The sequence below is a fragment of the Epinephelus lanceolatus genome, chromosome 2 (genome assembly GCF_041903045.1).
Source record: "Epinephelus lanceolatus isolate andai-2023 chromosome 2, ASM4190304v1, whole genome shotgun sequence".
NCBI classification, from domain to species: domain Eukaryota; kingdom Metazoa; phylum Chordata; class Actinopteri; order Perciformes; family Serranidae; genus Epinephelus; species Epinephelus lanceolatus.
Window position 1 is genome coordinate 20,188,385 of NC_135735.1, and position 14,022 is coordinate 20,202,406.

General features: G+C 37.5%; 2 protein-coding genes across 3 annotated transcripts in view; both read right to left on the reverse strand.

Annotated features, from left to right (window-relative positions):
* Positions 1-1,896: 1,896 nt before the first annotated feature.
* arl6 (ARF like GTPase 6) lies at positions 1,897-8,867 on the reverse strand. Its single transcript, XM_033623941.2, has 8 exons — positions 8,729-8,867; positions 7,051-7,204; positions 6,688-6,749; positions 6,402-6,470; positions 6,219-6,313; positions 5,796-5,925; positions 5,633-5,688; positions 1,897-4,338 (listed from the first exon to the last, which is right to left on the reverse strand). Exons 2-8 carry the CDS (start codon positions 7,168-7,170, stop codon positions 4,313-4,315), a joined length of 558 nt encoding a protein of 185 aa, XP_033479832.1. The 5' UTR covers positions 7,171-7,204; positions 8,729-8,867; the 3' UTR covers positions 1,897-4,312.
* A 1,354-nt stretch (positions 8,868-10,221) lies between these two features.
* Positions 10,222-14,022, reverse strand: part of LOC117255231 (ephrin type-A receptor 6-like) — an 82,896-nt gene continuing 79,095 nt past the window's right edge. For both annotated transcript variants that reach the window (XM_033623921.2, XM_033623927.2), the window contains 3 exons: positions 12,911-13,104; positions 11,337-11,486; positions 10,222-11,045 (listed from right to left, as the gene is read on the reverse strand). In XM_033623921.2, the coding sequence (XP_033479812.2) occupies positions 10,931-11,045; positions 11,337-11,486; positions 12,911-13,104 (459 nt within the window). In that variant the 3' untranslated portion in view covers positions 10,222-10,930. The remainder of the gene's footprint in view (positions 11,046-11,336; positions 11,487-12,910; positions 13,105-14,022) is intronic.

Here is a 14,022-nt window from a genome sequence, read left to right on the forward strand (position 1 = left end):
CACCGACTATTTGATTTTGTTGATTGAACTGTTACATTTAGACCATATTTCCCCAGGATTTGCAACACTGACTTAAATGTGGATGTGATTTCTTAGTGGACAAGGATCCAAAATGATGACAGACTAATATTTGCAGACTCTAGAGAATGAAAAATTTCACTATTGCAAATTGTGAAATATGGTCTAAATGTGAACGTTCTATGACATCTTCAAACAGTCAGTGAAAAACTTTCACCTACCTATTCTGAACATCTTTTCACCAGTGACCATTGTCGTTTTTTTAAACGTCTTTTGAACTGAAAAGTGTTTGCTGAGTTGTCATTTAATTTATATGAAATTTTCAGTGTGGTCTTGACTTGATTCTCAGCAACAAAATGCATGTTGGGTGCATGTTTTCTAGTGCTTCCTAGTTGATACTGGAAGTGATACAAAATGTATAATCTAATGTATCATCTCCACTGCCTTGTGAGAGAAGGTGACAGGGCCTTGTTCATCGCTGCCTGCAGCTTTAATTTCTGTCTATATTTATATTTTGACAACACAGTGATAGTTCATTTTTCTGGATATGTCAGCCATTTCCTTAAGCAAGTCATTTTTTGGAACACCAGTTTTAATTACTTTGTTTTTACCATCCCTGCCCTGATGAAGATTCTGTGAGGTGGATACTGATCAGCATTTTAACCGATATACTCCACTAAATGAAAGTTTGTAATCAGAGGAGTACCATAGTTACAATGGGCCCCAGTGCATTCTAATATGACAGGCCCTTATGCGCCCTGTTACTAGTTATGAAGCACACACACAGAGTTTTAGGGCATATTTGTATTTTACCAGCAGTGGGTCTTACTGCCGCTTTTATGTTACGTCCACTTGCAGATGTGTCAGTCTTGAGAGATTTTGCACCTAAACTAGCTACTGTAAATCATATTGTCTTGTTACATTGATATTGGAAAACATCAACATATTACTCAGCGTTCATCACTACATATAAAATAGGAAATTATTAGTTAAACTTAATAGTTTTTTTTATAGTTAAATTATAGTTGTTAATAGTTACGTAGAATAAGATGGTCATTTTGTTATAGATTGATACTATCTTACGAAAACAGAAAACCATGATGGAGAGTTCTTCTTTGAACACAATGCTACACACACTGCAACTGCATTGCCTGCACTGTCTATATTTAAGCCCGTTTGTAATAACTTCTCTTCGCTCAGCCTAAGAGCACTTGAGGACCATTTTCCTCTCCGTTATAATAATGTGTTCATTTAGGAATACTATGACAAAACTACTTGACTCTGCTTGAAAGGCTTAACAGTGTTCTTCTGTGCTTTCCTGTTTAAATTAACCAAACATAAAGTAACAAACACAGACAATGAGAAAAGTTGAGCGATTGGAGCATTAACTTGAACTGGATTTTGTTTAACATCTGACAAGCGATTCTGTGTGATACTGATGCCAAAATCCAAATTAACCGGCAGACAGCTGGAAAGGTTTCTAACTGCATGTTTGACAGATGGCTGCCACATGACCTTGACACTTTCTCAAGCCAAACACTGAAGCAAAAGCGTGTTTACAGCTTGATGATACTAACTACACACACATGTTCCTTAATGATGTCAACATATAGATCCACAAATTTACACAATTTACAAAGATGAACAGGTGTGCTACATATAATAACAGAAACCCTCATAAGTTCTATAAATGAATGTTTATGTTTAATCAAATAAATTCTGCAGTGCTCAAGGACTGGAGGTTTAATGAGCAGCTGTTGCTGGCAGCCCTCAAGATGTCTGAGAGAGAGAGAGAACTAGAGTGTGTGAGAGCCACACAGAGGAAGAGAGAGGAGATAACACCACAGTGACATTACTTCCAAAATCAGGAAACAATACTCATTTTCCACAATATTTATTCTTTGAAAAGTAACACATACAATGTAATAAACAGAACACACACATTTGATAGTAACAATCTATAAAGTCTCTGATACTAAAGTGAACTTGTGCTCACAGAGTCTGTTTTGAAATAAATGTCTGGAGGACTTGACACACCTCTCCTCGTTTTCAAAATATGAGGTGTCTGAAGGATATGAAGCTCATCCCGGTAAATCATCACTGACATGTTTGTAGAGTTAGACGAAGACAATATATTACAAAATCAATGTCGTGTCCTTAAAGCAACTATGAGCGGGAGGATTTGAATATTTTGGACTTGGGCGTCACCCAGTGGATGTCCAAACTGGGACACTGATGTAACTGGGCTGAACATGACACACAGACTAATTTTCACTGGAAATGTCTTCTTGAAAATGTTAGACAGTAAAATGATTCAGAACTTTCAGAAGCAGAATTTTTAGCTTATGTTTCTTGTCTGTGGTTGGTAAATCTGTTGAAATGAATTCACTTTATCTGATTCACAACTAAAAGATGTAAATACATAAAATCTAACAGGAATAGTTTTATCCTATCCATCTCATACACTCTGGTAATATATTCTACAGTTAATATTTTAAACTTAAGTGAACAAGACCCTTTAAAATAAGACATAACTGTCTTAATGTTAGTCAAACATCCTAGATTTGCTGCATGGTGCAGCCCTAAATGTGACCAGGACTGTAAGGACACCCATTAGTGATTTTATCCTGATATTTTCTGTCTATATTTGGTTTCATGTCAAGTGTTATTGGAGGAAAATATTTTTGGATTGTTGCAAGGCCTTTTTGGGGTATCTTAGAACTAAAAAGCAGGTTTAAATGAGACATTTGTGAGCACGAAACCACAGATTATATAAAATAAAACACTATTATCTTAAACATCGTATCATACATTTTTGTCAGTTGTTCCCTTTTGCCTTGAACTTACTCAAAAACAGTGAAACGCCCCACACAGCTCGGTTGCAGCAATGCACCAAAACTAAAAAGCAACCACAAACTCTGATCTGTGCAGAAATTGTTTTTAATGCAAGCTCTCAGTCCGAGACTGGAGAAGAGGATCAAAGACTTGCATTAAAAACTGCGTGCAGTCTGAGCAGATGACTCTTCCTCTCAGTTGTCTGCCTTTGAATCACTGGAGTACTATGAGTACATTATACGACGCATTTTGTTTGATTACATTCTTCTTTTTTGAGCAATGAAATAAGGCAAGGATAAAAACACTGGTTGAAAAACAGCTTTGTAAAGACGAGTTTTGACTTTGAACCAAGCTAATTACCTCGACATTCACTTTATGACAAATTGTTTTATCACCTGTTACAGCTAAGTTAACTAGACATGTACACTTAGCTACAAGTACAACAAAATATACAGGGTCCCTTAAAACATTTAATTCAAAATGTATGTTTAAAGCTACTCAAAAAAAGAGCAGCATTAATCAAACATGAGCAGAGCTGCATGAAGTTTTAGCTGCAGTATAGATATAGTAGTTCTTATTTTTAATGTGACAGTGAGATGGGCCTATATGCAAGTCTGAGAAAGGCGATGTGCTCTCGAACGCATGACACAAATACCAGAAAACTTGCTTCTGCTGAAAAACTCAATTATAGTTAACTGAACTGTTGTGATGGTTAAACGCAAATAATAATATGTTTCCACAGAAGCCCTGAGAGACATAAGAAAAAAAGAAAAAAATGGAGCATTTGGCATATTTCAGAGGTGGAAACAAGTTCTACAGTGCCTTCCTTACAGGTCGTCTTGTATGTATTAGCCCATTACATGTAATAGTATTAGTATGAAAATGATAAATGTCAGCCAGTGGACAAAAAGTGGACCTTGAGTTTGCATCACTGGTGATATCATGTGATGCCAGTGTGAAAAAAACAGCTGTGAAACGTGTCTGCAGGGAAGCTGGCACATAGCTGAGGGCTAAAACATATAAAATAACACACCCAACAATATGTCCTCTCTATAAGACATCCCAGGTATTCATGCTCCCTAAAATGAAGACAGCACCAACCAACATAATGTCACAGATCATGATCCCTGTGAGCCTGCACGGCAAAGCTGTTTATCACTTTGACCTCATAACGCTTGCATGGAAAAGTAAGAATATATCCAAAATAAATGTATTTAAGTTGCCAATTTGTATGGTTCCCTTTGACTCTGGATGCATCTTTATGGTTGTGTTATTACTGGTACCAGGGAATCAAGTCGTGAACTCATTTGTCGCATGAAACCACACACATCTGAGAATCAACGAAATACCCCATTGAAAACATTTCTTTCCCGTGGTACCTCTGAAAACTGGGTCAAGTGGTCTTTCAGAAAAGACTTCCTGGTATGCTGCTACTTCTGGTGTGTCTGTCCTCACGCCCTCACGTTCTCATTGTTTTGATTTGATCTGGAAAAACATGAGAAATGCAGTTAATCAGAAAAATATAAGGGAAGTTATGAAAAAATCTAAGACAAATCTGTGTTATTTATTGGGGATGCAGATATTGGATTTTTTGCCAATATCCAATATGCCAATATATAACAGCTTATTTGGCCATAACAGATACTGAAATGGATATGTCCATTTTTTCCCCACCTAATTTCAGTGATCATCAAGTCTCTTGACTCAGTGGATGTAGTAAGGAGTACTGGAAGTGATGAGTTTTAGTCATATTGTGCTGTTAGTAGAGCTGTGACGGTATGAATTTCATACCATGAAGCTCAAAACGAAAAAAGAAAAGGGGGCGATGACGATGATGACCTCATCATCGGGGTACCTTCAAGTACCGCTATCGTATGGTTATCGTCACACAACCTTGACGTTGACTCAGCTACTTTAAGACAGCAGTCACAATAACACAGTAAGCATGGTAAGGAAAAAGTAGGGGAATTATTTTTTCATACAATCTTTTACAGCTATGCAGCAACACAATAAATAACACGCAACATATAAAGCAGCCAGTACTCACTGCATAATTTGATCTATGGAAGGATTTGAATGAGAGCATTAAAAATAATACAAAGAAAAGCAAATGATGTTAATGTAGTGGAACATTAACACAAAGTTATGTGCAGTGTATCTTTCAGTCGTACATGGACATGCATTTAAACAAACATGTGATCCATTCTGATGTGGAGAAAAACATTTTTAAATTCTACAGATTTGTAGGATTAAGAGGGAAATTGTTGGTGCTTACAATGAGGGCGAAAAATGGAAATACATATTTGTTCTGGAAAATTTCAAAATTATTAAAACCTAAATGACACCGTCCAACAATAAACTAATTCAGCCAATTGTTGAGCGTTTCAAGAAATATAAAAACACATAAAATGCAACGTAGGTTTTGAAAATGACCACTAAGATCCTTGCTGCTTATTAACTGTGGTTGTGTCTGCATTAAGTGGCTAATATTGAATTTAAAGTTATACAACTAATATAAATCCGTAACACAGTGAAACAACTTTAACATTTTTGGTTTTCTACAAATGACCTATAATAAAATGTTGTGTTTCTTGCCATCATTATGTCCAAGTAAAATTTAGATGCTTGTTTAGCTAAGATGACAAATGTCAGACAAATTGTGGCAGATACTTTGTTCCTGTTATTTTGCTCATGTACACACAAACTCAAGAACTCAAGGTAGAAGCTGATCTGATATACATGTATTCTACATGTAACAGTGAATAAAATCTCAACATACCTTGTAACCAGTCGACTCCCTCCTGTAAACCTTCTCCTTTCAGAGCATCGGTAGCACTGAAACAAATCAACACATTGTGTTAAAAAAAAGCAACAAACCTTTAGGTCCTTTTTTTTTAACATCCTGGCAATTACCGGAAATTAGTGTACATGTGTGTTCATACCAGATGTGCCAGGGTTTGTCTTTGATGTTCTCCAAACACAGCAGCTGTGAGACCTTGACAGAAGACAGAGCATCCCTGACATCCATCTTGTTAGCAAAGAACAGGATGGGGATCCTCCTGTGTTTAATATCTGTAGTGAGAGTGAGAGGGATGACGTCAGAAAGTTAGTGTGATAAATCTGTAATGTCATTCGGTTCTACTAATGTGTAACCATATTGTGAAAAGCCTGAGAAAAAAGAAGACAGATGTGCTATTGGCAAATCCTTAAGTGTGCTCATTTTTCAACAGTAAAAACAGCCCTCTTTGCTTAATGCACAGTTTAGACTGAAAATAGCCCAAGAAAGAGACAGAACAGCACAACGATTTACTGGGCTGAGATTTAAAACCAAGTTAAAGAATCATGATAAATGTACATAAGCGTACCAGGATGGTTTAATAATGTGTCCAGTTCTTCTTTGGCTACTACCATCCTCAGTTTGTCTGCACTGTCAATGACAAATATGATAGCCTGGCCTTCCCTGAGAAAAACAAAGAGATCACAGGAATTATTATGTAAAACAATCAGAAAAAAAGCATTGGTGTTTTTTGTAGCACTGGTTCACTCACTTGTAGTAGTGTTCCCAAAGGTTTCTGTATCTGCCTTGACCAGACATGTCAAACACTGTGAAGGACAGACTACAAGAAGAGAGGAGAAGAGAAGAGAGAAAACTTTGATGCGCTTATTGCAGTTGTAGATTAGGGTTGTCAAAAACAGCATAATATATCCGAATAGCTCCAAAATTATTCGAATTTACTTGAAACAGAAATATGCAACTGTTAGAGAATGACACAACATCTTAGACTACCATTTTTTAAACAACAAACAACAAGCTGTTGTTTCATGATGAGCTACCTGGATGTCTTGAACTTCTCTATGCTGAAGCCAATGGTTGGGACGATGTCTTGTGCCTGGGCCTGAAAGACAAATGCAGCATATTGTAAATAAAAACCTAAATAGGGAGTACAAAGTAACTACATGTCCTAAATTCTTTCCTAAATTGCTAGTTAACCATAAACAAGTGATGTATAGATAGCTATGGGAAAATGATAATTCTAGGAAAACAAAAGCAGTAACATAGAATATGGATTTGCAGAACTCCTGTAATCCCTCATTTGGTACATACAAGTCTATCTGACATTATACTGGAAGAATTTTACTATGATGCTATCTTAGTCCTAAATCGTCAACATCATAGTACACATTGAGTAGACTTACATTAGTGGGCTTGAGCTGGTTGATGATGGTGGTTTTTCCACTGTTGTCCAGACCAAGACACAGCACATTCACCTCTTTCTTCAAACCCAGCCATCCTGCCAACTTGTCAAACAGCCCCATTGGCTAGCCAGCAACCATCAGCAGCCTGTCTGATCTACAAGAATAAGACAACAAATACTCCAGTGGTTAGATGAAATCAGCATCTCTCGCACAAATTGCAGCTCAGTTGTCTTAAAGGTTTAGATTCCAAAAGCATAGTTGCACTTAAACACTGACATTTATTCTGATTTCTTGCTCTTGGTAAAAGATGTCATGTGTCACCCTCCACCAGACCGCTGGTGGAAGTAGTCCACAGCTTTCAGTGTCAATACTTTAGCTGTCTTTGGAATACTCTGTGGATATCTGCTTAGCGTCACAATATAATATCACTGTTTTAAAGTAATAGCTCTGTCTTACTTTCTTACTCTGTCTTTCTTGTGTCCTCTCACCTTTCTTATTCAAAATGGTGGCAGCGCCACAACTTCATATTTCCTTGGCATCCCCCCTTCCCTCCTCTCTTTCCAATTTCCCTTTTTCCAACTTATAACTTACAGGCATGAGTTAAATGAACGTTAACAACCCCTACAAAACCCATCATTTGTCAAGACAATAGATCACTTTAAATATATCTTCTGAAAACTTACAAACTTGTGTTCAATATCCAAAACTTGTCATGACAAGTGTAGTTAAAGAGAAGAAATAAGTTAACTCAATGGAGCTGTCTTTTCTTTACAATGTATGTGTGATATACAGCTGATATTAATGCAGCAGAATCAGAAGTTTTATTGCCAGGTAGGTGTTGTCTGCATACCATAAACATATTAAGTGGAAATCAAAATAAAGGCAATGATCTAAAAAAGTAAAAAACATAGAGCAGAAAAATGTAATTGTTTTTGAATGAGAGAGCTGGACTGTTTTGTGCAGGATGAACACAAGTACTGATCAGGGGATCTGCAAAAAAATACACATTATTCAGTATTATATCTGCTGCTTTGCGGCAAACTTGGAGTGCAATCATCAATAAATGGACTTTTCTTTAGATCAGACAACAAACACCCTACTCAGTGCGTAGCGTTTAACCGATTTACGTTTTCCAGGACCATTTAGCATAGTGAATTAGCACATCCACCCTCTCCTGGTAAGGCATATAAACTTAATTAATGTCAACGCTGAGAGAAGACACTCGTGTTTATTAGCTACAGAGCTATGTCTCATTGCAGCTACAACCACGACGACTTTTATTCGGTAAGCGTTAGCTTAAGCTAACGTGCTTAGTGGGCTCTAACCAGGTTCTAACGTAATTAACATTCGCTAACAGCTATTTAGTTAATCTCTTGTTGTCACTGGTGCTAGCTAGCCTTAGCTAACGTCTAGCCGCTAGGTTAATTACTTCAGCTTGCTGGGTCTAAATGAGCTGTAATGTTATCTAACGTTAGACAACTCCTCTGCAGCACATTATATCTATGTTTACAACATAGCTACATTAGTAAGACAGCATGAATAAAGCTGTTTGAAAGCTAACTTAGCTAGCCTAACGTTATAGCTTCACAGTTAAAGCTAACACGTTCGCTAGTGACGATATCGCTAACGTTAGCTTATGTTGTTCTCGCCCAAACTGTTTTATAGAGCTGGATTTTACCTGTAGTATTGTCGTAGGGTCTTGCCTCCAGGATGCACTAATGCTCCCTTAAACTAGCTCATTAAATAACCAGGGTCAAGGCAGTGTTTCATTCATTTCTCCTCTACTCTCTCATGCTCTCTAGCCAACAGAGGAAACACCGAGATATTTACACTGTGTTGCTGGGAGACCAGTATGCTGACTCAAGGCTGCCCTCTGCAGGACAAACAAGGCTGCCTTCTTCCTGCTACTGCAGCCCTGCAAAAGAAATGTGACTGTAATGATTTTCAGTTTTTCTCATTTGCTTTAACACATTTGTCTCATCAGATTGCAGGCTGAATTTTGCCCACAGCTGCATGTTGAGGATCATTGCAGCACACCTTAAGACAATGGTCAAGCAGAGAGTTTATGTTGAGTGTAATGCAACTTTACCTTTCTTTTTCAAAAATTAAGCTTTTTATTTACCTGTTTTCTCAGTTTTTTTCTTTTTCCAGTTTGAGTTGTATCCCTGCAACTGCATTTGTAAGTTACTTTATGCAAATTATTATGGATAATTATGGAAAAATACAGTGTTGGGGAGTTGTTAACTACATGTAGTTCAATTATTGGTTTAATTACATTTTAATTACTACATTCAAATGTCAGTAGCTTTTTTAGTTGTTAACTTTGGGTTACATAGTTTATGTAGTTAATTACAAACTACCTATTCATAATATTTTCATGCAGTTTTTTTGACTGAAATCACCTCTGGTTTGCAACCAAGATGTCTGCAATTGTATATTATAAATATCCCTAGATGTTTTAGCTCCCTATCCTCTCCTTAAAACGTATCCTCAAGCTGCCCTAGTCCCTAAATCAAACACACCTACACTTTACTCAGAGTCAGTTGTACTTCTGTGTATCAATGATATTACAGACTCAGGTTGTGATAATTTCCTGTGATGTTGTTTGGATGTATTGAACTACTTTTTGAAACCATTTTGACTTTGCAAAGCTAAAATTTCAAGCGCAGTTAAAATGTAGTTTAACTTCTTTTCATTGTGAAGCAGCTTGTAGCTTGATAAATTAAAGTTTTAATGTAGTTTCCCCAACACTGGTAAAATATAGACATTAAGTTAAAAAACATATCCCTTGGTAAAGAAGCATTATACTGCATTAAATTTAAAAAAATAACAAAAAGTGTGTGCTACATATTTTTTCTTTGTCTTTGTCTCTTTCAGTCTGTATACCTTGAATCTTGAACCTACCATAAGGACCTGTTTGACAAACTCACCTGACGATTCTTCATGTCCAGAAAACGTGTCAGTCTCTCGAGTGACAATTAAGAGGACACTGTTATTGTGCATGTGTGTTTGAGAAGAGAGAACATGCATCCATGGATACCTGCCGTGTGTGTGTGTGTGTGTGTGTGTGTGTGTGTGTGTGTGTGTGTGTGTGTTAATGAGCATGAGTAATTAACGGTGCGCTTTGATGTTCAGGCCCTGGGTGGTTAAAGTCTGAGAGAAAACGAAATATTAAAATAGGGTTGTTTATTAAGGAACAAACATACTGAATAAAACATACAACTTTCACAAGACTTTTTGTACAAGACATACTGCATTATCATGAGGATAGAACGTACATTTCTATAAAATCTTTTGACATTCAGCGGTCTTCAGTTCAAAAAACATGATTGTATTTACTTTTCTGTCGATCTTTATCTCTGGTGAATTTGTTTTATTAACCAGCAGGAAAGGTTGTTATTAAAATCACATACTGTACCATTCGTTACCATACCTCCTATCCTCTCCGCATCTTCTCTGGTCATGAGGTAACTGACTTGAGACCATTCAAAGTCAATAGAAACCATTGGATTGTCACTTGGAAAGAGAAGAGGTATCGGTGAACACTTGAAAAGACACTAGAGAAAAGAAGTCCTAAATTCAAGTGAATGCTAGTAGTTGCTGAGATAATAAAGAGACCGCATTTGGCCAACGCTGACAGAGGTTGGTTGTTGTGGAGGCTGTATTGATAATGATCCATAAGATGATGAGTGTGTGTGTGTGTGTGCGTGTTAACTAGACCACGTGTGTCTAGCAGCGGACCGCTCTCGCATGAGCAGCATGTGGTACCTGCTACACCTAACAGTCTGGTGTTTGTGCAATTAGTTGGATGACGATGCCAAGGAAGTCTGGTTTGTTTCCGGCTCAGTGTGTACACACAGTCTGTCTCAGCTCCGTGGTCTCACACTTGAAAGCCACTCTGTTGGATGTGGTGGAGCTGCAGGCGAAGAGACTGTATGCTGCTTATGATTCTCCTCTGGTGGCCAATCAAACAGATCCCGATACGCCTGATGTCGCTGAAGGGGAGAAGAGGAGTTACAGTTTTAAATTCATAGTTTGAGAAGAACTGTAGACCTACTTATAAATCATGACAAGCATGCAGTAAAGCTGTGAATGTCACACAAAAAAATACTTCCCTGTAATACTGTAATACTTGCAGTAGTAGTAATATAGTCACAGATCATTTCTTGCCAGAACTTAATAGTTAAATCAATTTCAGTTTCACTACTTTTTCTGTTCCTTCGATGCTACTTTGTTCCCTTTTAGTGTCTGATACTGTAGCTGCACTCTGTATAATCTTCACTCACTCTATGCTCATGGTTGAAATGGAATCCAGTGTTGTGTATCCTGCTGCAAGGAAGTTGTTCTTATACTGGCTCATTTTGATGGAGTCGAGCCAGTCGCCGATAGAGATGAAAAGAGGGTAGTCTGGCATGTCCTCTGGGGAGTCAGGGAAACTGAGATGACAAACAGAAAGTTAAAGAATACATGGAGAAAAGTTAGCAGATTGTTGAAGGATGCTATGATATACTGCTAATCGTCTTTCAGTGCATAAACCTGCCTTAGAAAAATGGTTTTAGTTCACTGTATGAGGTCTGGTATGCAATTTAACTTGCAGACACTTGCAGGAATTAGTGGCCAATATCACAGCTTTACTGATTTTTCTCCTCCAAAGCTACATTATTATTGAGCTGGGGTAGTTTTAACATCTCTACCTGTTGTTGTGGTGTTGTGTCCAACGCTTAGGATTTACCTGCTTTTAAAAGACATACTTCAGCTACAAAATCAGTTTCTCACCCCATTGTTATGTTGAATTCATGAAGAAAACTTTGGCTTGGTCATGCCTCTGCTGAACTGAGAATCCAACAAAGGAGAAAACTCTTGGTGAGTGGGAGTCAAACAGAGCCATGATTAACAACTATAAATCTATATCAAAATATCCATCTACTCATATATTCACAATCAAATTCAAACCTTTTCTTCCACCTCTCTAATTTCTGTGAAGGCTCTTTGGGAGGAGGATTTGGGGCGAGAAGATCTCTGAGTAGCTCGAATGTGTACATACCTCACCTGTTTGCACCAGACATGGGTTGATTCAATGTCAAACTGTTCATCACACTTGTTGGACCAAAGCTAGACTATTTAAAATGTATAAAAATTTGGCCCTTCTTGTGAAAAATGTCATCACACACCTGCAGTGTATGCACATATGTTTTGGTCATGTGTGTCGCTGCATAAATACTGGGCTGGGCTGCGATTTTCAAATGGGACATTTATCGAGCCTGATGCCATTACAGCCCTATGCTCGGAGAGATCTTGCAGCTGTTGTAACATTCTTGGCTAGACGTCTACGTCTCAAGTACTGAGCATGCGACTGGATAAATGAGACTTGGATTATACTGTGTGAAAGTTTGTAAAATAAACTTCGATATAGTTTTGCTGATGTTAAACACAGGCTCCTTCACCATTAAGAACTTTCTTCATTTTTGGATTCTTCATTCACCATGGAGCTCTCAAATTCAAGGTAACACAGGGTGAGTCACTGATATGCAAATTATCATTTTGTGGGCAAAGTATTTCTTTAAGGTACGAGAGATTCAAATATACACCCTCTTTTTCAAGCCAAACTGAATAAATATTCAGTGTGTGGTTTCCCCACAGTATCTGCAAGTTTTTAAGTCCATTCAAGATGATCATTATTCCCTCCTGACATTGAAAGAAATGGCTGCCTGGAGGGTAGAAAAGCAATAAACCTATACAGTGCACTATGCTTTAAATAGTGTTGTTAAGTCTAAACAACTTAAAGTAATTGGGCCAAAATCATGCAAAACCACCAGTGAACAACACCTTTTACAAAGTGTCTGTATCCACTGATACTTACCTCTGCACATCATTCACCAGAGTGAGCAGACTACTGGGATTAATTATGAGTTTGTCCAGGAAAGACAGCACATTGTTGAAGCGAGGACGCTGGTTGGACTCCTTCTGCCAGCAGTGCAGCATTAGCTGGTGCAGTGTCACAGGGCAGCCCATGGGTGCTGGCAGACGGTAGCCTTCCTCAATTGATAAAATGACCTGAGATGAACATCAGTAAGTTGAATACTAATGCAAAATAATATTTGTGTTGATCATGTTTAAAGCCCAGTTCAGACCAAAGATTTATGACGAGATAAACTGATACTTGCAGCTACTTTCTTGGCACCAGTCTGCAACGTTCAGACCACCTGCCAGGTTACACTGATATAACTAGAGGAGATGGTGTATCGTCTCCATAGCAACAACTCTATGTACTTCCTTTCTCACTCACAGCTTTTACATTAATTTTGTAGCTGAATATAATTTGTAGCTTCTTAAAATATGAATGAGGATAGTGATAGTGAGATGCTGGCTGCAGTTGCAGTTTTAGTAGTGATGAAATGGCAAAAACAAAACGACCTGAGCATCAGATGGACTCATAATACTAGGCCACAATGATTTAAATAACCAGCACTGATTAATCTGTCTATGAATATGTGGTAATACTTAACTTGAAGGTATCTACATAAGGATGACATGACACTGTCATAACTATGACATGACACTGTCATGAACCTGTCATGAACATTATGTACATGTCATAAACGTTTATGACTTCTGTCATTACGTGTCATTCGGTTTTTGTAATGACAAGTTGACATTGTTTGGGTTGTCTTGATTATGACAACTTGACATTAATTAAAGTGACATTACCAGAAGCTGTCTTTGTCATGACAAGTTGACATTAAATTTGTTTGGGATGTCCTTATAATGACAACTTGACATTAACCAGGATGATATTACCAGAAGATGTCTTTGTCATAACAATAATAATCATTATGTCAACTTGTCATCAACACAAAAAGAGGTGCATTTCTTGTTAATGTCAAGTTGTTATGACAAAGACATCTTCTGGTAATGTCATCCTGGTTAATGTCAAGTTGTCATAATCAAGACAACCCAAACAATGTCAACTTG

Excerpts from the sequence above, each read along its gene's own strand:
- arl6 (XM_033623941.2), bottom strand. The coding sequence starts at position 7,170 with ATGGGGCTGTTTGACAAGTTGGCAGGATGGCTGGGTTTGAAGAAAGAG. Across the intron at positions 6,750-7,050 it reads ACCAGCTCAAGCCCACTAAT|GCCCAGGCACAAGACATCGT; the intron begins GTAAGTCTACTC and ends TTTGTCTTTCAG. Across the intron at positions 4,339-5,632 it reads GGGAGTCGACTGGTTACAAG|ATCAAATCAAAACAATGAGA; the intron begins GTATGTTGAGAT and ends ATGTTTTTCCAG.